Raw genomic sequence first — 21,632 nt, 5'->3', positions numbered from 1 at the left:
GGATAGAGGGAGAGAAGGGGAAGAGGGAGGGAGGGAGAAGCAGATGGGCACTTCTCTTGTGTGCCCTGACCAGGACTCGAACCTGGGATGTCCATACACCAGGCTGATGCTCTATCCACTGAGCCAACTGACCAGGGCCTCCTAAAACTCTAAGTAAATCTAAACTCTAAAAACCTCAGCCTTATCTATTTTATTAAGACCAGTACAGAAGCGGATTATTCAATTTATTTATTTTTTATTTTGTCAAGTATGATTTTAATTCAAAGAACTATTTTTGCTTTCTGACTAGTTTTCATAGTTTATGGATATAAATAATATCTTTTCACATATCTTTGACTATCTAGTTTGTTTAATGGTTCTTTCTGGTGTTGTTTTTGTATTTTTGCATTATATTTAATTTTCTGTATTAGTTCTGTTTGTTCGTGTCATTCTTTCTAGTTTATATTGTTATTTCCTCAAATATTTGGTGATCTGCCTGACCAGGTGGTGGCACAGTGGATAGAGTGTCAGACTGGGACTCAGAGGACCCAGGTTCGAGACCCCGAGGTTACTGGCTTGAGCCCAAGGTCACTGGCTTGAGCAAAGGATCCCTCACTCTGCTGGAGCCCTCCAGTCAAGGCATATATGAGAGAGCAATCAATGAATAACTAAGGAACTATTGATACAATGAAGAATTGATGCTTCTCATCTCTCCTTTTCTGTTTGTCCCTCCCTCTGTCTGTCAAAAAAAAATATTTGGTGATCTTTGATTTCTAGTCATATTTATAAGTAATGGACTGTTCACCTAGGGTGGGCAGGTTGCATGAGTTTCCTCGCAGGTTGTATTGATCTACTTCTGACCTGACATGGACTTTGTGCGTGTGGCTATGTCTTTCCATGTCTGGGCTTCCCATGGAGGCCGAAGAAGGCAGAGTACCACAAAAGCCAAAATTAGGAAACATTCTTCTAGGGGTAATATACAATAAAATAAAAAAAATTAGAGAGGCCCTGGCCGGTTGGCTCAGTGGTAGAGTGTCGGCCTGGCATGCAGGAGTCCTGGGTTCGATTCTCGGCCAGGGCACACAGGAGAAGCGCCCATCTGCTTCTCCACCCTTCCCCCTCTCCTTCCTCTCTGTCTCTCTCTTCCCCTCCCACAGCCAAGCTCCATTGGAGCAAAGTTGGCCCGGGCACTGAGGATGGCTCTATGGCCTCTGCCTCAGGCGCTGGAATGGCTCTGGTTGCAACAGAGCAATGCCCCAGATGGGCAGAGCATCGCCCCCTGGTGGGCATGCCGGGTGGATCCCGGTCGGGCGCATGCAGGAGTCTGTCTGACTGCCTCCCTGTTTCCAACTTCAGAAAAAAAAAAAAAAAAAAAAATTAGAGATGTAATAAAACATGTACTTTATATTTATTAACACATTCAGTAACAAAATCTAGCCGTGGGTCTGATAACCACCATAATTTAAAAAAACATGATGTGTTGGCAACGTTTTGAGACACTTGTTAACAGCTCTGAAGTATTATGGGAAAAGGTGTTATTTCTTTAGGTAATGAAGTCACACTAGCACTATTGAGGATTGTTTTCTACATGTATATGAAGAAAATGCTCAGTTTCAGTTAAAAAGATTAATGTTTTTTCTACTCACTCCCTGACATCTTTCTTTAGGCCCCATTTAACACTTCTGCATTCTAAAAACTTGGATTCAAAAAACCCTGAATTTCTCTGTTTAGCAAAGAAAGACCCTCATTATCTCCTCCTGACTACCTTTTAGCCTAATCTGCACTTCTCCACACAGCTACGACCAGCCAGACGACATCCACTTACTTTTTCATGCCCTTTGGTCTACTTATATACTCACTGCTCCTTATGGTGACCTTCACTCCATCCCTAAATTCTTCTGTGTCCTTCATCCTCTCACCCAGATGAAGAGGAGCTTCTCCCAGCTCTTTTTATCCCTCACTCTGATTTAGACTCCTATATTATATTATAATTGCCTGTTTACTAACTAGTCTGTCTACTTTACAAGTTGACTTTTAGGAGTAGGAACTCTGGCCCTGGCGGGGTAGCTCAGTTGGTTAGAGCCCTGGTCGGCAAACTGCGGTTCGCGAGCCACATGCGGCTCTTTGGCCCCTTGAGTGTGGCTTTTCCACAAAATACCACATGTAGGCGCTACCTCAGTAAGGAATGTACCTACCTATATAGTTTTAAGTTTAAAAAGTTTGGCTCTCAAAAGAAATTTCAATAGTTGTATTGTTGATATTTGGCTCTGTTGACTGAGTTTGCCAACCACTGGATTAGAGCATCATTCCTATACACTGAGGTTGCAGGGGTTTGATCCCCTGCACATACAAGAAGCAACCAGTGAATTCATGAATAAGTGGAACAACAAATTAATTGATGTGTGTGTCTCTCTCAAATCAATAAATTTTAAAAATTAAAAGATTTTTAAAAGAGTTTTATTTTATTTTAGTAAGAGAAAGAGAGAGACAGGGATAAACAGACAAGAAGGGAGATGAGAAGTATCAACTCATAGTTGTGCTACTTAGTTGTTCATTGATTATTTTCTCATATGTGCCTTGACTGGGGTACTCCAGCAAACCAGTGACCCCTTGCTCAAGCCACCGACCTTTGGGATCAAGCCAGCGACCATGGGTTATGTCTGTGATCCCACACTCAAGCCCGTGACCCTGCACTCAAGTCGCTGAGCCCGTGCTCAAGCCAGCAACTTCAGGGTTTTGAACCTGGGTCCTCAGCTTCCCAAGCTGACGTTCTATCCACTGCACCACCTCCTGGTCAGGCAGTACTTTGTTATGTTCACAAAAAACTATGCATTGAAAAAAATTGATACTGTATTTATTGCAAGCCCTAATATCTTCCAATAAGTCTGTTCTCTTTGATCTGAATGGATGTTTTTCCCTCTTGCAGATTCCATTGTATTGTTGTCAGACCTACTTTCAAACTAATTCTGTAGTCATTTAGGTGAATTTTGTTCCTGTTGTCCCACACTCCTACCTCACCTCCCCACTCTGCTCTTGCAAACAGTATCTTACATATTTATACTTTCTCACCATATGGCAGTATTTTTAACCCTGTCTTATCAGTAACACCTGAGGTCTTGTAAACCATGTTTCTCCCTGGCCCCACCCCCAGACTGAAGTATGAGTACTTACTAAAAAGCTGTCTAAGTGATGCTAATGTGAAGCATTAGCTTTCTGATGACATTATGGCAGTATGAGGACATTAGCACAAATAGAAGACATGGGAAGGGAAAGACAAAGCATTTTGGTGAAGACAGACTTTTCACTTGATTTGCTACAGGTAGAAAATCTTGATATTGATTACATCTGTGTCTTTAAAAAACGAACCAGGGCCCTGGCCGGTTGGCTCAGTGGTAGAGCATCGGCCTGGCGTGCGGGGGACCCGGGTTCAATTCCCGGCCAGGGCACATAGGAGAAGCGCCCATTTGCTTCTCCACCCTCCCCCCTCCTTCCTCTCTGTCTCTCTCTTCCCCTCCCGCAGCCAAGGCTCCATTGGAGCACAGATGGCCCGGGCGCTGGGGATGGCTCCTTGGCCTCTGCCCCAGGCGCTAGAGTGGCTCTGGTCTCGGCAGAGCGACGCCCCCGGAGGGGCAGAGCATTGCCCCCTGGTGGGCAGAGCCTCGCCCCTGGTGGGTGTGCTGGGTGGATCCCGGTCGGGTGCATGCGGGAGTCTGTCTGACTGTCTCTCCCCGTTTCCAGCTTCAGAAAAAATACAGAAAACAAACAAACAAACAAAAAAAACTAACCAATACCAAAGGTTACATGTTGTGTGATTCTATTTATTTAACATTTTTAAATGATAAAATTTTAGAATGTAGAACAGATTACAGGGAGGCTAGGGTTAGATAAGAGGTGTGTTCTCATAAAAGGGCAACATGGGATCCTTAAGTTGGATATGTGAACTTGCACATTAAGTTGTACTCAACCAGTGCTCGCTTCAGCAGCACATACACTAAAGTTGTACTCAACCAAACATACACATTTACAAATGAGTGCAAGTAAAAGGGGAAATTTTAAAAAGAGTGTTAGGTAAAAGAGAATTGAATGTGGAGAAAATGTTCTAAAAGAAAAACAAAAGCCAATTTAAACATGAATGGCATTCACTTCCTCCAGTTAGAGTTCGACAAGGGACACAGAATGTCCCTGATGGAAAATCCGTTTCTCCTGAGCAGCTTTTTGAATCTCATGAGAATTTAGATTGGTTTCTTTTCCTTATATAGTTCAGTGAAAGTATGAAAAGCACTGGAGTGTCAGACCTAAACCCTGCGTTTAATTTTTTTTTAAGTGAAAGTAGGAAAATAGAGAGACAGATTCCTGCATGTGCCCCAGCCGGGATTCACCCAGCAAGCCCCCTACCAGGCGACGCTCTGACCATCCGGGGCCGCTGGCCACCGAGCTATAGGTATTCTTAGCACCTGAGGCAGAGGCTTCAGGAGCAATCTTCAATTGCCGGGGCCAGCATGCTTGAATCAGTAGAGCAATGGCTGTAGGAGGGGTAGAGAAAAAGAGAAGGGGGTGGGGTGGAGAAGCAGATGGTCACTTCTTCTGTGTGCCCTGACCAGGAATAGAACCTGGGTCGACACTGTGCTGCTGAGCCAACTGGGCCTGAGTTCAAATTTATTACTTTTACACTCTGACCTTGGTATGTCACAGAATGGTCTTTTTATAAGTAGAGCTAATAATAACCTTCACCTGATTATTGTGAAGGATAGTGTGACTATATATATACTCCATGCAAGTCGTTGTTGTGATTTTTCTCTGGAATTCATTTGTTCTATCCCTTTTGTTTTTTATTGACCCTCCCTCAAGCTCAGAGTACTCTATTTTTTTTCTGAGTGTGTTCTCAATTCATCTTCTCTCTCAAGATGCCTTCCCTGGCATAATTCTGGGTTGAATCTCTACAGTACAAATTGCAGGTGTGTGTGTGTGTGTGTGAACTCAGGAGAGACTATCCACATAGTGCTCTAACCCACTTGTCCTTTCTACTTCTGTAGGGGAAACCCAAGAAGAAGCTTATTGGCAGGAAGAACACGGTAACTGATTTTTAAAAGTTGAGCAATTTTTTCCATGTGCATAATATGTGACCATGCACAGACTAAGCGTGATAGATACTTCATATAACCATTTTAAGTTTGGCTAAACTTGAGCAATAACATAAAATGTTTTCTATTGGAACACTATTCCATGGCAACTTTTTACAAATGAAGTTTGGGATTTATGCACTTATTTATAACTATAGGTATATTATTTCAACTGATAATAATAGTATCCTTGTTTGACTATATAAGAGAGACCAAAGTATGAATGCAATTTCAAGACTATTCATGTTAGATTCAAATAAGAGGTTATGTTTTGGCCTTGACATACCTGGGTCATATAGCCCTGTATCTTATGGGGCTGAGTAGAACTGTTTCCAGTTTGCCACGGAATCACAAGGATGCAAAATACCTGTGGCTGTTCATTTTGGCAGAGGACAGAGGTCTTAGAAGAAGGGCTGGGACGGCCTTACCTAAGGAAAGACTCCAACCACAGCAAAACCTCTTCAGCCTAAACACACGCCCTGTGGTTTGAGACATTACACACATCCCCTTTGTACACAGACACAGACAATGATGGTAGCAGAGAGGAAGGAGGTGGGGGCTGAGTGGAGGTGGGCAAAGAGTGGGGAATGGGGATGGAGAGAGGCTCTGCTCGGTGCGGAGGGTGTGCAGTGCGGTGTGCAGATGGTGTTATATTGAGCTGTACACTTGGAACCTATATGGTTTTGTGAACCAATGTCACCCCAATAAATTCAATAAATAAAAAAAGAATGAAAGTAAAGTTGGTTTCCTATCCAAATCTTTTGAAGCATAGATCTGATTTTTCTTTTAAAAAAAGGAAAACTAAACATTGCCATTTAATTAAAGGGAAACTGAGACGAATCAAGTTTGTAGCTTGTTTCTAAACAAAAGTCACACTTAGTTTATAACTTTTCTCAGTTTTTAATCAAGGAATATGCTTCTTAGAGTATAAGCTATCAATTGCCACTCATTCTATATGGCCCTCATCAGGGGGTTTTGGTGGTATAGAGGGAATGACGGGGCACCACAGACCACATGCTGGAACGTCAAACCAGTCTTAGTATACTTTAAAAAGGTTAAAATCATTTAGAATAGGCTCCTTGACCACAGTGGAATTAGAGATCACTAACAATAGAAAGTCTCCAAATATTTAGGAATGAAACAACACATTTCTAAATTATCCATAGGAGAAGGAAGAAGTCATAAAGGAAATTAGGAAATTCTTGAACTGAACAAGAATAAAAATATAACATTAAAATGTGTAGGATGTAGCTAAAGGAGCATGTCAAGGGAAATTTGTATTATCTTCAAATGCTCATATTAGAAAACAGAGGACCAGGCAGTGGCACAGTGGGTAGAACATCATACTGGGATGTGGAGGACCCATGTTCGAGACCCCGAGGTCTCCAGCTTGAGCTCAGGCTCATCTGGTTTGAGCAAGGCTCACCAACTTGAGCCCAAGGTTGCTGGCTTGAGCAAGGGGTCACTCGGTCTACTGTCGCCCCCCAGTCAAGGCACATATGAGAAATCAATCAGTGAACAACTAAGGAGTCACAACGAAAAACTAATGATTGATGCTTCTCATCTCTCTCCCATCCTGTCTGTCTGTCTCTGTCTGTCCCTCTCTCTGACTTTCTCTGTCTCTGCCACAAAAAAAACAAACAGAGGACTAAATCACTGGTCTAATACTCATTTTATGAAAATGGAAATAAGACGAGCAACCCAGCATAAGTAGAAGAAAGGAAATAATTAAGAGTAGATATAAAAAAAATAAAAAGACAAGAAAATTAATAAAATCCAAAATTGTTTATTGGTAAGATAGCAGAATTAATAACCTCTACTATAGACCCATCGAGAAAAAACCAGAATACTAATTACCAATTAGGGTAGAGTAGAAGGGAAGAGGGATATCACTATAGATCCTACAGACATAAAAAAAATATTAAGGAATATTATTAACCTCATTCCACTATTTTGAAAACTTAAGAGAATTGTCTGAATTCCTTGTGGGGATGGAACACATAGCAAAACTGAAATACACCAAAATTAAAATTTTGAATAACTGTATCTATTCACAATATTGAATTTGTAATAAAAAACCTTTCTACAAAGAAAACTCTAGGCCCAGTAGTTTTGCTGGTAAACTCTATCAAACATTTGAGAAAGAATACCAGTCTTACACAGACTTTTTTTTTTAATGGGGCGACATCAATAAATCAGGATACATATATTCAAAGATAACAAGTCCAAGTTATCTTGTCTTTCAATTTGTTGCATACCCATCACCCAAAGTCAGATTGTCCTCTGTCACCTTCTATCTAGTTTTCTTTGTGCCCCTCCCCCTCCCCCTTTCCCTCTCCCTTTTCCCCCTCCCGCGTAACCACCACACTCTTATCAATGTCTGTTAGTTTCACTTTTATGACTCACCTATGTATGGAATAATGCAGTTCCTGTTTTTTTCTGATTTACTTATTTCACTTCGTATCATGTTATCAAGATCCCACCATTTTGCTGTAAATGATCCGATGTCATCATTTCTTATGGCTGAGTAGTATTCCACAGTGTATATGTGCCACATCTTCTTTATCCAGTCATCTATTGACGGGATTTTTGGTTGTTTCCATGTCCTGGCCACTGTGAACAATGCTGCATTGAACATGGGGCTGCATGTGTCTTTACGTATCAATGTTTCTGAATTTTTGGGGTATATACCCAGTAGAGGGATTGCTGGGTCATAAGGTAGTTCTATTTTCAGTTTTTTTAGGAACCACCATACTTTCTTCCATAATGGTTGTACTACTTTACATTCCCACCAACAGTGGTTGAGGGTTCCTTTTTCTCCACAGCCTCTCCAACATTTGCTATTACCTGTCTTGTTAATAATAGCTAATCTAACAGGTGTGAGGTGGTATCTCATTGCAGTTTTGATTTGCAGTTCTCTAATAACTAAAGAAGATGAGCATCTTTTCATATATCTGTTGGCCATTTGTACTTCCTCCTGGGAGAAGTGTCTGTTCATGTCCTCTTCCCATTTTTTTATTGGATTGTTTGTTTGTTGTTGAGTTTTATGAGTTCTTTGTATATTTTGGATATTAGGCCCTTATCTGAGCTGTTGTTTGAAAATATCATTTCCCATTTAGTTGGCTTTCTGTTTATTTTGTTATCAGTTTCTCTTGCTGAGCAAAAACTTCTTAGTCTGATGTAGTCCCATTCATTAATTTTTGCCTTCACTTCTCTTGCCATTGGAGTCAAATTCATAAAATGCTCTTTAAAACCCAGGTCCATGAGTTTAGTATCTATGTCTTCTTCTATGTACTTTATTGTTTCAGGTCTTATGTTTAGATCTTTGATCCATTTTGAGTTAATTTTAGTACAGGGGGACAAACTGTAGTCCAGTTTCATTCTTTTGCATGTGGCTTTCCAGTTTTCCCAGCACCATTTATTGAAGAGGCTTTCTTTTCTCCATTGTATGTTCTTGGCCCCTTTATCAAAAATTATTTGACTATATATATGTGGTTTTATTTCCGGGTTTTCTATTCTGTTCCATTGGTCTGAGTGTCTACTTTTCTGCCAATACCATGCTGTTTTGATTGTCGTGGCCCTATAATATAGTTTGAAGTCAGGTATTGTAATGCCCCCAGCTTCATTCTTTTTCTTTAGGATTACTTTGGCTATTCGGGGTTTTTTATAGTTCCATATAAATCTGATGATTATTTGCTCTATTTCTTTAAACAATGTCATTGGAATTTTGATGGGAATTGCATTAAATTTGTATATTGCTTTGGGTAATATAGCCATCTTGATTATATTTATTCTTCCTAGCCAAGAACAAGGAATATTCTTCCATCTCATTATATCTTTTTCGATTTCTCTTAACAGTGGTTTATAGTTTTCATTATATAAGTCCTTTACATTCTTTGTTATGTTTATTCCTAAGTATTTTTTTTGTTGTTGCAATTGTGAAGGGGATTATTCTTTTGAGTTCGTTCTCAGTTGTTTCATTGTTGGCATATAGAAAGGCTATTGACTTCTGTATGTTAATTTTGTATCCTGCGACCTTACTGTATTGGCTTATTGTTTCTAGTAGTCTTTTTGTGGATTCTTTGGGGTTTTCGATGTATAGGATCATATCATCTGCAAAAAGTGATACCTTTACTTCTTCTTTTCCGATATGGATGCTTTTTATTTCTTTGTCTTGTCTGATTGCTCTGGCTAGAACCTCTAGTACCACATTAAATAAGAGTGGAGAGAGTGGACAACCCTGTCTTGTTCCTGATTTAAGGGGGAAAGCCTTCAGTTTAGTGCCATTTAATATGATGTTAGCTGATGGTTTATCATATATGGCCTTTATCATGTTGAGATATTTTCCTTCTATACCCATTTTGTTGAGAGTCTTAAACATAAAATTGTGTTGTATTTTATCGAAAGCTTTTTCTGCGTCTATTGATAAGATCATGTGGTTTTTGTTCTTTGTTTTGTTGATATGGTGTATTATATTAACTGTTTTACGTATGTTGAACCATCCTTGAGATTCTGGGATGAATCCCACTTGATCATGATGTATTATCTTTTTAATATGTTGTTGTATTCGATTTGCTAGTATTTTGTTTAGTATTTTAGCATCTGTATTCATTAGAGATATTGGTCTGTAGTTTTCTTTTTTTGTGCCATCCTTGCCTGGTTTTGGTATGAGGGTTATGTTGGCCTCATAAAAGGTTTTTGGAAGTATTGCTTCTTCTTCAATTTTTTGGAAGACTTTGAGGAGAATAGGAACCAAGTCTTCTTTGAATGTTTGATAAAATTCTCTGGTATAGCCGTCTGGGCCTGGACTTTTATTTTGGGGGAGGTTTTTAATGGTTTTTTCTATTTCTTCTCTACTAATAGGTCTGTTTAGGCTTTCTGCTTCTTCTTGACTCAGTCTAGGAAGGTTGTATTGTTCTAGGAATTTATCCATTTCTTCTAGATTGTTGAATTTAGTAGCATATAGTTTTTCATAGTATTCTACAATAATTCTTTGTATATCTACGGTGTCCATGGTGATTTCTCCTCTTTCATTTTGGATTTTGTTTATATGAGTTCTTTCTCTTTTTTCCTTGGTAAGTCTTGCCAAAGGTTTGTCAATTTTGTTGATCTTTTCAGAGAACCAGCTCTTTGTTCTATTAATTTTTTCTATAGTTTTACTGTTCTCTATTTCATTTATTTCTGCTCTGATTTTTATTATCTCCTTTCTTCGGCTGGTTTTGGGTTGTCTTTGTTCTTCTTTTTCTAGTTCCTTAAGGTGTGAAGTTAAGTGGTTCACTTGGGCTCTCTCTTGTTTGTTCATATATGCCTGAAGTGATATGAACTTCCCTCTTATCACTGCTTTTGCTGCATCCCATAGATTCTGATATGTCGTATTGTCATTTTCATTAGTCTGTATATATCTTTTGATCTCTGCACTTATTTCTTCTTTGACCCATTCATTTTTTAAAAGTATGTTGTTTAGTTTCCACATTTTTGTGGGATTTTTTTCCTCTTTTTTGCAGTTGAATTCTAGTTTCAAGGCTTTATGATCAGAAAATATGCTTGGTACAACTTCGATTTTTCTGAATTTGCTGATGTTGTTTTTGTGGCCCAACATATGATCAATTCTTGAGAATGATCCATGTACACTGGAGAAAAATGTATACTCAGTCACTTTGGGATGAAATGTCCTGTAGATGTCTATCATATCCAGGTGCTCTAGTGTTTTGTTTAAGGCCAATATATCTTTGTTGATTCTCTGTTTGGATGACCGATCTAGAGCCGTCAGCGGTGTATTGAGGTCTCCAAGTATGATTGTATTTTTGTCAGTTTTTGTTTTAAGGTCAATAATATGTTTTAAGGTCAAATATGTCTTACATATTTTGGTGCTCCTTGGTTTGGTGCATATATATTAAGAATTGTTATGTCTTCTTGATTCAGTGTCCCCTTAGCCATTATGAAATGGCCATTTTTGTCTCTGAGTACTTTTGTTGTCTTGTAGTCAGCATTATCAGATATGAGTATTGCTACGCCTGCTTTTTTTTGGATGTTATTTGCTTGGAGTATTGTTTTCCAGCCTTTCACTTTGAATTTATTTTTATCCTTGTTACTTAGATGAGTTTCCTGTAGGCAGCATACAGTTGGATTTTCTTTTTTAATCCATTCTGCTACTCTGTGTCTTTTTATTGGTGAGTTTAATCCATTTACATTTAGTGTAATTATTGACACTTCTGAGTTCCCTATTGCCATTTTATAGATTGCTTTCTGTTAGTTTTGTGTCTTGTTTGATCCTTCTCTTTCGTTTTTCTATATTTTGTTTTTATTTGGTTGTATTCCATACATCTTTCCTCTGTTGCTATCTTTTTTATCTCATGTGCTTCTGTGGTGGTTTTTTCAATGGTGGTTACCTTTAAGTAATGAAAAGGGTTCCTACCCTGTTCATTGTAGCGCACTATTTTGTGAGTACTTTTGCACTCCATTGTCCTTTGCTACTGTTAATCTGCATCCTCTCCCCCCTTTCTTTTTGTTGTTGTTACAGTTTAAATTTGGTTTTATTGTGTTCTTCTTGTAGCTTTTACTTGTGGCTTTGTTTTTTTTTTTGTTCTTTGTATCTGATTGGAGAACCCCCTTTAATAATTCCTGGAGTGGTGGTTTTCTGATGATAAATTCCCTCATCTTTTCTGTATCTGTGAATGTTTTTATTTCTCCTTCATATTTGAAGGATAGCTTTGATGGGTGTAGTATTCGTTACACAGACTTTTAAAAAAAATCTAGGAAGGGACACTTCCCAATTTATTTTATGATGCCAGCATAGCTGACACCCAAATCTGACAAAGACATTAAAAAAAAAATCACAGGCTAATATCTTCATGAACATACACACAGAATTTTTTAAAAGTATATTAGCAAATAGAATCCACCAGTATATATTATAAAAAGAATAATACATATGAATACGTAAAGTGAGATTTTTCTCAGTAATGCAAGGATGGTTCAACATTTGAGTAGTGAATATAATTCATTATATTAAATAAAGGGGAAAAATCAGATGATCATTTTATTACCTGTGAAAAAAGAGAAAAAAGCATCTGATGAAACCTAACACATTTGTAAGAAAAACTCTTAGCAAATTAGAAATAGAAGGGAACTTTTTTCATCTGTTAAAGGCCTTCTATGAAAAACCTATTTCCAATATCATACCAAATGGTGAAATATTGAAGACTTTTCCCTATGATTAGTAATAAGGTAAGATGCCTACTCTCACCACATGTATTCCCTTTGTACTAGAGGGTTTAAGCAGTACAATAAAGGGGAAGGAAGGGAGGAAAGGAGGAAGAGAAGGAGGGGAAGGAGGGAGGGAGGGAGGAAGGAAGGAAGGAAGGAATATATTAATATATTAGAAAGGAAGAATATAGACACTTGTTTATATTCTTAAACAAGTTAATAGAAATCCCAAGGTATCTAGAGAATACAAGAGGATACAAGTATACTTAGCAAGATCTTGGGATATAAGGTCAGTATACTAGGAAACATTTTTTTTTTTTTTTTTTTTTTTTTTTACAGAGGCAGAGATAGACAGGGACAGACAGACAGGAACGGAGAGAGATGAGAAGCATAGCATCAATCATCAGTTTCCCATTGCGCGTTGCGACTTCTTAGTTGTTCATTGATTGCTTTCTCACATGTGCCTTGACCGCGGGCCTTCAGCAGACCGAGTAACCCCCTGCAGGAGCCAGCGACCTTGGGTCTAAGCTGGTGAGCTCTTTGCTCAAGCCAGATGAGCCCATGCTCAAGCTGGTGACCTCGGGGTCTCGAACCTGGGTCCTTCCGCATCCCAGTCCGACGCTTTATCCACTGCGCCACCACCTGGTCAGGCTAGGAAACATTTTTAATACTAGCAGTAAATAATTAGAATGTGACATTTAAAATTCTGTTTATAATAGCATTTGAAAATATAAAGTTATTAGGGATAAATATAACAAAACATGTTCATTACCTACACAGTAAAGGTTACTAAATACTAACTGAAAGAGATTTTTAAAAATCTAAAGTACAGCCTGACCAGGCAGTGGTGCAGTGGATAGAGCATTAAACTGGGACATGGAGGACCCAGGTTCGAAACCCTGAGGTCGCCAACTTGAGCGCGGGCTCATCTGGTTTGAGCAAGGCTCACCAGCTTGAGCCCAAGGTCACTGGCTTGAGCAAGGGGTTAGTCTGCTGTAGCCCCCCGGTCAAGGCACATATGAGAAAGCAATCAATGAACAACTAAGGTGCCGCAAGGAAGAATTGATGCTTCTCATCTCTCTCCCTTCCTGTCTGTCTGTCCCTATCTGTCCCTTTCTTTGTCTCTGTCACACACACACACACACAAATCTAGAGAGATATATCATGCTCATGGATTAGAAGACTTAATATTATAAATATCCAGTCTTTCCAAATTGGCCTAAAGAGCCAGTGCGATCTCAATTATTAGTCTAGTTGATATTTTTGTAGCAATTGACCCACTGTTTATTCCCCATTTATATGGAAATGCAAAGGACTTTGAATATCTAAGGTAATCTTGGAAAAGGCTTAGAGTACCTGACTTGCAGAAATTCTCTAAGGCCAAAGTTATCAGAACTGTGGCAAATTGATCACTGGAACAGAATAAAGAACCCAGAAATAGGCCTATTTTTATATGATCCTTTGACTTTCAGCAAAAGGCTTAAAGTAATCCAGTGGGGAAAGAAAATTTTAACAAATGGGGCTGAAACTGGATATCAATACTTTTAAAAATGAAACTCAACCCCTATCTCTCAAAAATTAGAAATGATTCATAGACATAAACATAAAAGCTATTCCTATGAAACTTCTTGAAGAAAGTATCTGTGACTTTTGGCAAAAGTTTTTAGACATGACACAGAAAGTAATAAAAAGGAAAAAATGGTAAGTTTGATTTATCTCGAAATAAAAAACTTGTTTATCATAAGATACTGTTAAGAAAATAACTAGGCAAGCCATCAAAGGAACATATATGACTAGCTTGTGAAAGTGTGCTGAACAGCAGTTATCAGATAATTGCAAATTAAGTCATGAGATACCACTACACATCCAGCAGAATAGATAAAATTATATCAGATCATCACATATGTTTTAAATATTTTACAGTTTTATTTGTGAATCAAACCTCAGGAAAGCTGGGGGGAATGACTGACAACATCTAATGGTGAGGACGTGGAGCTGATGGAACTCACAAGTTGTCGCTGGCGGTATAAACCAGTACAAGCTCTCTATAAGGAGCATGGCAGTTGGTTAGAAAGCCTAGAAAATTCCTCTTGGAGAACTTTACCCAGTAGAAATGAAAACTATAACCACACAAATTACTTTTACAAAAATGTTTACAGTAAGTAGCTTCATTCATAATATCCCTAAACTGGAAACCTGGTGTCTAATGACAGGAGGGCAGGGGAAATATGAATTCTTCATACAATGGACCGATTCTCAGCAATGAAAAGGGATCATTACTGACCCACACAACGTGGCTGAACCGCAGAGACATGCTGTATGGAAGGACACTTACACGAAGGGGTTCATACTGGCTGATTTCACTTTTATGAAGTTCTGAAACAGGCAAACCTAAATATGAGATGAAAAAATTGGGGACAGCGGTTTTCTTCGACATTGTGAGAAAGGGATTGAATGGGAAAGGTACTTTCTGAGGGACAGTAATGTCTGAGTTTGGGTTTTATCACTGTAGACGTTTGTCAGAACTCATTAGATGGAAATTTAATATTTGTGTATTTCACCGTGTTTAGTTTTTAGCTCACCCAAAACCCCCAAAATGCAAAACAAATATTGAATTCTAAATAATGATACATATACTGAAGTGTTTAGGATCGAAGGGTACTGATATCTGTGTCCAACTTTGAAATACTTTAAAGCCTGACCTGTGGTGGCGCAGTGGATAAAGCATTGACCTGGAATGCTGAGATCACCAGTTCAAAACCCTAGGCTTGCCCGGTCAAGGCACATATGGGAGTTGATGCTTCCTACTCCTCCCCCCTTCTCTCTCTCTTTGTCTCTCACTCTCACTCTCTTTACACTAAAATAAGTAAATTTTAAAAAAATTCTAAAAAGATCTTGATTCCTTCCAAAAAAAGAAACGCTTTAAAAATGAATTGGATTGATGGATGGGTAGAAGAATGGAAGACTGGATATTCATGTGATGAAACAAATACAGTAAAATAGTCATTGTAGAAACCACGCAGCAGGGAATGGATATTTACTGTACAATTTTTAAACTTTCTGTTCATTTAAATATTTATAAAAATTGTTGGCAAAATAAAATGAAGTGGATGTAGCTGAAAGGTATTACACTTATTTATAGAGAATTCAACTGTTTATTAATTTGGAAATATTTACATGTCAGCTGTGTGCTGGACCGTCTCATGATCATCACTGGTTCAGTCATCAACAAGACAGGCGTGTTCCTTGCCTCCTGTTTACAGATCTCTGATTTCCCCAGCATTGCCTGTCTCCATCCCTTGTACTGCTTACCATTTATCTGTCTTAAAATTTTATCAGATTTGTTTTGTTTTCTTTATTATTTAATTGGCTAAAAATCTATTTTCACAGCTCTGTGTGTGTGTGTATGAGAGAGGGTGGGACAGTGTTCAGTTTCTGGGACTATCATAAGCTGAATTTGAACTGTTAAAGTTTATTAGTTGCTTCCCATTTCTGGCCCTAATTTCAGGACCTTCCCTGTTCTTGGCTCAATTTCCTTCTCTAAAGAGAAGGCCTCCAAAAGATTTACTGTTCTGTTCACCCACCCAGAAATCCCTGAAAGTCCTAAATGGACCAAAAGACACACAGGCTTTTCATCGAACTCAGAGACTGAACACTTCCAGAGGAGTGAGAATGAGTCTTTGACCTCAGAGGGAATAGACTATGATTTCTAGAGAGTTCAAAGTGTCCTGCTTTCAGACACTAACAGGGATACTTCTCCGGCCCAATGACCACGAACCCTCTCTCTGGTTACCTGGTTATCTCTGCTGCCCTGCACTCTGCCTGGTCCTTGTCTGGATTGGAGCTGATACCTGTCACTTCTCTAATTTGTGATTTACTTTAATGGCAACTGTAGCTGCCGTCACCCCCTTTCCCATCCCATTTCCTGTTTATGAGCTGATTGAATTTGACCTTGTGCTACATCTGCTGCCTGCTTTTGTCTGTGCCTCCAGCTCTAACTCCTGACCTGCACCCCACACCTGGAAAGTCCCTGCCTCCTCTCCCCACCTACTCCTATAAGCAGGCTCTAAGGGAGGCGTGGCTCATGTTGGAGTGCTTGAGACCTGGTTTGTCCCAAGGTCTTGGTAACTTTTTGCCTGTGAGTCTCAGTCAGTTCTGTGCTACCATATTCACAGGTTACCAGCCACTCCTCCCCTCGTCTCAGCCTCTGCTATATTTATTAAATATTGTACATTCAAAAGATTATTTTTATAACTCTAAGCTATAATGATTAGCGATAAAATAAACACCTGTCACCACCACCTAGCCTGAGAATTAAAATATTACCAGTATCTCCCAGTTATTCTTAAGGTATCAGGTCTTGGGTAGCACTTTGTGATTGCTGCAATAAATAGCTAATATTACTGAATACTTAAAAATACTTAAACATGGTTTTCAGATATATTTTTGTTAAGAACGCTTAACAAACTTAGGTCATTGGTGAAGTTTTAATGTAGATTCCAGTATTTTGCTTCATCTGTCAAAGCTTTTAGAATTCACTAGCATTACCTACTGTGTGTGCCCCATGTGTCATTATTACAAATTTCTGCCAAGCTTAACCTTAGAATAAAGGAGAGAACTTTCTGAAGATTGCTTTTCCCCCCATAGAATAACTACTGATGGAGCACCAGAATTGAGGGTAGAGAGTATGAATTCAAAAGCCAGGCTGCACGCTGCTCTTTATGAGAGGAAGCTCCTGTCCTTGGAGGTCCGAAAACGGAGGCGGCGGACTGGGAGGTTGAAGATGATGAGGCCAAAATACCCAGGTACGTGCTGGGGAGCCTGCACCAAAGGCCCGTATCCGGGCCCTGTCGGACTCATTTAATCAGCTCCTAATGCTCCATGAATCAGAATCTTCCTGATCACTTATACTTAGTTTTTTGTAGTCCTTTTTCTCTGAAACTGAATTTCAGAAGGATTCTAAGTTTTTCAACCTTCCATTCTGTAATATTTGTATTGAATATCTGAAGCACATACATTTTGGCTTTTGCTCATATTTCAGCATCATTTAATGCCTGATACTTTAGAAATGGCATTAGCTTGAGTTTAATAGAATCCTGAGCAATATTGTTCAGGCTTTCCATGATTAGGTATTAAGTCCAGTTTATCCTTTGACATTGCCGAATGGTGTAAATGTTTTAAACGTGAACAGACAAAGGGGAGCTTCCTTCTCTCCCAGATTTTCCCATATCTATTTGTCACTAACTGACTTGTTTTTTCTCTCCTTCCCTCATTTTTTGAGCACCTGTATTAGGCGCATTCGTCACTGGGGTTTCATGGTGAATAAAAAAGATTTGGTCCTTGTTCTTATAGACCTTCCAAGGCAGTGAAGGAGAAAGATAATGAATAAACATTGGAGAGAAAGATATTCCCCTGCTCTTTGTAGCTTCATGAAAGGCGCCCTTCTGACAACCTCTAATACACTCTAGAGATTACTGTTTCTTGCCTTACTTCGTGAGAGAGCTATGGGTAGTATGAGGAGAGACATCAACTGTAATGAAGATCATTTCTAGGTGTTTAGAATATATAACATTGGAGAGTGACATTTATATGCTATTAATTTTGTGCTATTTGTGATCTGATTTAGATAGGAGTTTTTACTAAAAAGATGAAGGTATTGGGAGAGAGGAACATTTAACCCTTTTTTCAGCAACATTAGTGATTCTTCGCATTTAGTGATTACCCAACCAGCTGAAATGAATGTTAAAACTGAGACAGAGAGTGAAGAGGAAGAAGTTGCGCTAGACAATGAAGATGAAGAGCAGGAAGCTTCCCAGGAGGAGTTTGCAGGGTCCCTGGGAGAAAATCAAGCCAAATACACATCTTCGTTGGCCGTTATGGTAGAGAATTCACCCAAAGAAAATGCCATGAAAGTTCCTGAATGGACTGATAAAGGTGAACAGTGCTGCAGAATTGACACTCAGGAGCCAGAACCTAAATTTAACCTGATGCAGATTCTGCAAGATAATGGCAATCTTAGGTATGTACCTTCTGTAATTATAATGGTAAAACTACTAACTGCTGACTTGTACTGTGTTCCAAGTACTGTGCCGGCGGCTTTACAGCCGTGTTTCACTCCTTGTTCACAGCAGTCCTGTGAGGTAATGACTGTGATTTGCTATTATTAAGGAAGTTATTTGTCCAAGGTTTAGAGCTAGGATACTAACCCAGGTCTCATTGACTGGGTGAATACTGGTTGGGTTTTGGTGTCTGTCAGAGCACAAGGTGACTGAGATAGGAACTCAGGCAATTCGTGGTTTAGTGTAGGGACACTTAAAGAGTGGGAGTTATGGCCTCAATATGAACACAGTCCTCTTAGGACACAGTAAAAGACACTGATTGGTCTTACTTGGGAAGGCTAGAGAGATGTTAGGGAGGAGGCAATATTTGAACCAGGTTTTGAATGATGAGTAGGATTTCAGGACGTTTTGGAGGGACCAGCCCAGTGTGGGAGAGCTAGTTGAGGAAATGAAGACAGATGTGTGACCGCACAGTCATTCATTCAGTCCCTCGCTGAATATTTATTGAGCACCTGTTCTGTGCCAGGAATTGTGCTGGGCTGTATAGTGTTACAGTGGAGACCAAGACAAGCTCATGGAGCTTACTGTAGTGGGGAGGACTGGCAGTAAGCAGAAGCAAGGTGATTTCAGGCAGTCAGAAATGCTATGAAGACAGTGCAGGGTATGGTGTTAGAGTGTAATTGGGCAGAGGTTTTCTTTAGATTGGTGTTTAGACATGAAGAGGTAACCTTTGAGGTGAGTCCTGAATGATATGAGAAGGTGGAAAGTCATGTGATTATCGGAGAGCAGAATACAGTGTTGTAGAGAATGAGAATATTTTCATTAGTAAAGAGCACACTGCACTTGGTGAGGAGACCTGGGCTCTGGCTTTTTAGTGCTTACCAACTGGCTGAGTGATCACAGACCAGTCAGAGAGCTTCTCTATGCCTCAGTTTCTTTTTCTTTTAGGCCAAAGAATGGGATTAGGCAAGTGTTTTTCAAACTCTGCTTTCTGGAGGGGAAAAAAGATTCCACTGAATTAAAATAGAACTTCAAAGCCACTGGACTATATCCTAAGGTCCTTTCCAGCAATAACATTCTACTTAGCTGTTGTGGATATAAATTACTTCTTCATAAATCTTATGGATCTCACTTTCAGTGAGTAAACTGTTGTAATTCCAGGGTGGGTTAATATAAATTGGTGGTTTTTAGACTATTTCCTGTAGTTGCCCATCATTCTGTGAGACATCTCAGTGGCTACTGGGAAGCTGGGGGAGGGCAATGGCAAGGATTCAAGACTCCAGCCCCCACCCCATCCCGTTGTATATTTTGTATACCAAGGATAAACATAGGCTTTTATTTTTACCTTTTTTTTAAGTGAGAGGAGGAGAGATGGTGAGACAGACTCTTGAATGTGCCCTGACTGGGATCCACCGAGCAACCCCTGTCTGGGGCTGATGCTTGAATCAACCAAGCTATTTTTAGCATCTGAGGCCGACACTTGTACAGCTGAGCCATTGGCTGTGGGAGGGAAAGAGGAAGAGAAGGGGTGGGGTGAGAGAAGCAGATGGTCGTTTCTCTTATGTGCCCTGACCGGGAATCAAACCAGGGATGTCCATACGCTGGGCCAATGCTGAGCAAGCTGGCCAGGGCCAAAGATTTGAGACATTTTCAAGATTAGGGACTTTTATTTTTAAGATTTTATTTACTGATTTTAGAGAGAGGAGAGCGAGAAGCGGGGAGGAACAGGAAGCATCAACTCGTAGTAAATGCTTCTTGTATGTACCTTGATTGGGAAAGCCCCAGGGTTTCGAACCAGGAGTCTTATTTTTTTTTTAAATAGGTTTCTTCAGTGTAAATCATTGTAATTTTCATTCTTGCATCTTTTTTGGGGGGGTTGTTTGTTTCAAATGACTAGCTGACCAGTGTGTCTAATACCTTAGGGATAAATTCAGGATTAACATCTCAGGGATCTCTTTAACAAGAGGAGAAGACTCAGTACTTGTTCATTTGATTTTCAACAATGATTTGCATCAAAATAATGATTGAAATCTTAACTTCCAAGCCATAACTCCCTTATCCAAGGACCTCCATGTTTTAGTATTAAAGGACTAATCAATAAAATTGGGTATTCTGCCACACATGGACGTTTCTGACACATGCTATTTCTAGCTCATTATATTGTAGGGCAATCGTTAAAAAAAATGGAGAATCTTTTTCATTTGACTTGAAAGGAATTTGTTATGGAGGTAAAGCTTATGGGAATGGCTGAGGGGAAGGTGGTATAGGGTCCCCAGGTGAACAAGAATATACATACTTGTTGTCCTTGTTGAGAAACGTTTGGATAAATTTATTTTCTCAAAATCGTACTGTACTCCCATTGACTGTCCCTATTAATAACAAAGATGTAGTCTTACTTATGTTTCATGCTCTGAGGATCTTATGTATTAAACTTGCAAAAGCAATAGATCCCCAAGCTGAGTCCCCTCACCTTCAGTACCTCCAACACACATAAGAAGCTAGACCTAGACCCTCTTGGGATTTCCAGTTTACTCTGGACGGGTCCCTCATCCTCATCCTAACCTTGGAGGAGCAGTGAGTAGAAAGCATTCAATGATTGCATATGTGAGGATTGTAAACAGAGTTTGTGTTGGGCCCCAATCTTCACTGATGTAATTTTGGCTAGAGTGTCAGGAGGCCGATCAGCTGAAGTAACCACCATCTCTCCTGGAAGAAAACAGATCGGCTACAATTAGCAGCTAAAGGGAAAAACCGTTCAGTGTCTCTTGGGGACTTCTGTCTTGCAAACTGTCACTTATCAGATGTCCTTGTTTCCTACCTAGACCTCCAGTCAGAAGTCAGGTGGGTTCTTCACTGATGTCGCCGAGGTGCTTTTTACTGTATGTGAGGATCTCTTTTCCCACCGAACATCTGGGCTTGTCCTAGCTGTCCGTGCCAAACTCGTTGGACCTTGCTCATTTGTTCTGGCTTCAGCCACTCCCGACTTGCAGTGAGAAAAGCATGACCTTAAAATTTGGTCTCAAAAGTTCCTTTGTAGGATTTATCTGTTTCCTGCTTTGGAGGCTTTTGCACATCAGAAATATTAGTTTCCATAGCAAAAGCCATTCTACTGCACTAACTGATAAGTACGTTCTTACGCGCCTCCAGGGCAGAGAAACGTGTCTGCATTAACACAAAGGCTCTCGTGAAGATTAAATACTTTTCCTGTCCATTTCTCCAAGAAAGTTATTTTAAAAGTTCAAAGAGATATATAAGGGTAGGAAACCTC

General features: G+C 39.5%; 1 protein-coding gene across 11 annotated transcripts in view; it reads left to right on the top strand.

Moving 5' to 3' along the window:
* Nucleotides 1–21,632, top strand: part of TTLL5 (tubulin tyrosine ligase like 5) — a 313,529-nt gene that overhangs the window by 100,094 nt on the left and 191,803 nt on the right. For 7 of the 11 annotated variants that reach the window (XM_066341426.1, XM_066341422.1, XM_066341425.1 and 4 more), the window contains 3 exons: nucleotides 5,013–5,051; nucleotides 16,953–17,110; nucleotides 18,021–18,324. In XM_066341426.1, coding sequence (XP_066197523.1) covers nucleotides 5,013–5,051; nucleotides 16,953–17,110; nucleotides 18,021–18,324 — 501 coding nt within the window. The remainder of the gene's footprint in view (nucleotides 1–5,012; nucleotides 5,052–16,952; nucleotides 17,111–18,020; nucleotides 18,325–21,632) is intronic. The other 4 variants (XM_066341431.1, XM_066341430.1, XM_066341427.1 and 1 more) reach the window with 2 other exon arrangements.

This window comes from Saccopteryx leptura, chromosome 6 (genome assembly GCF_036850995.1).
Source record: "Saccopteryx leptura isolate mSacLep1 chromosome 6, mSacLep1_pri_phased_curated, whole genome shotgun sequence".
In the NCBI taxonomy this organism is placed as follows: Eukaryota; Metazoa; Chordata; class Mammalia; order Chiroptera; family Emballonuridae; genus Saccopteryx; species Saccopteryx leptura.
The sequence above is the reverse complement of the archived record's forward strand: the minus strand, read 5'-3'. Positions and strand labels throughout refer to the sequence as shown.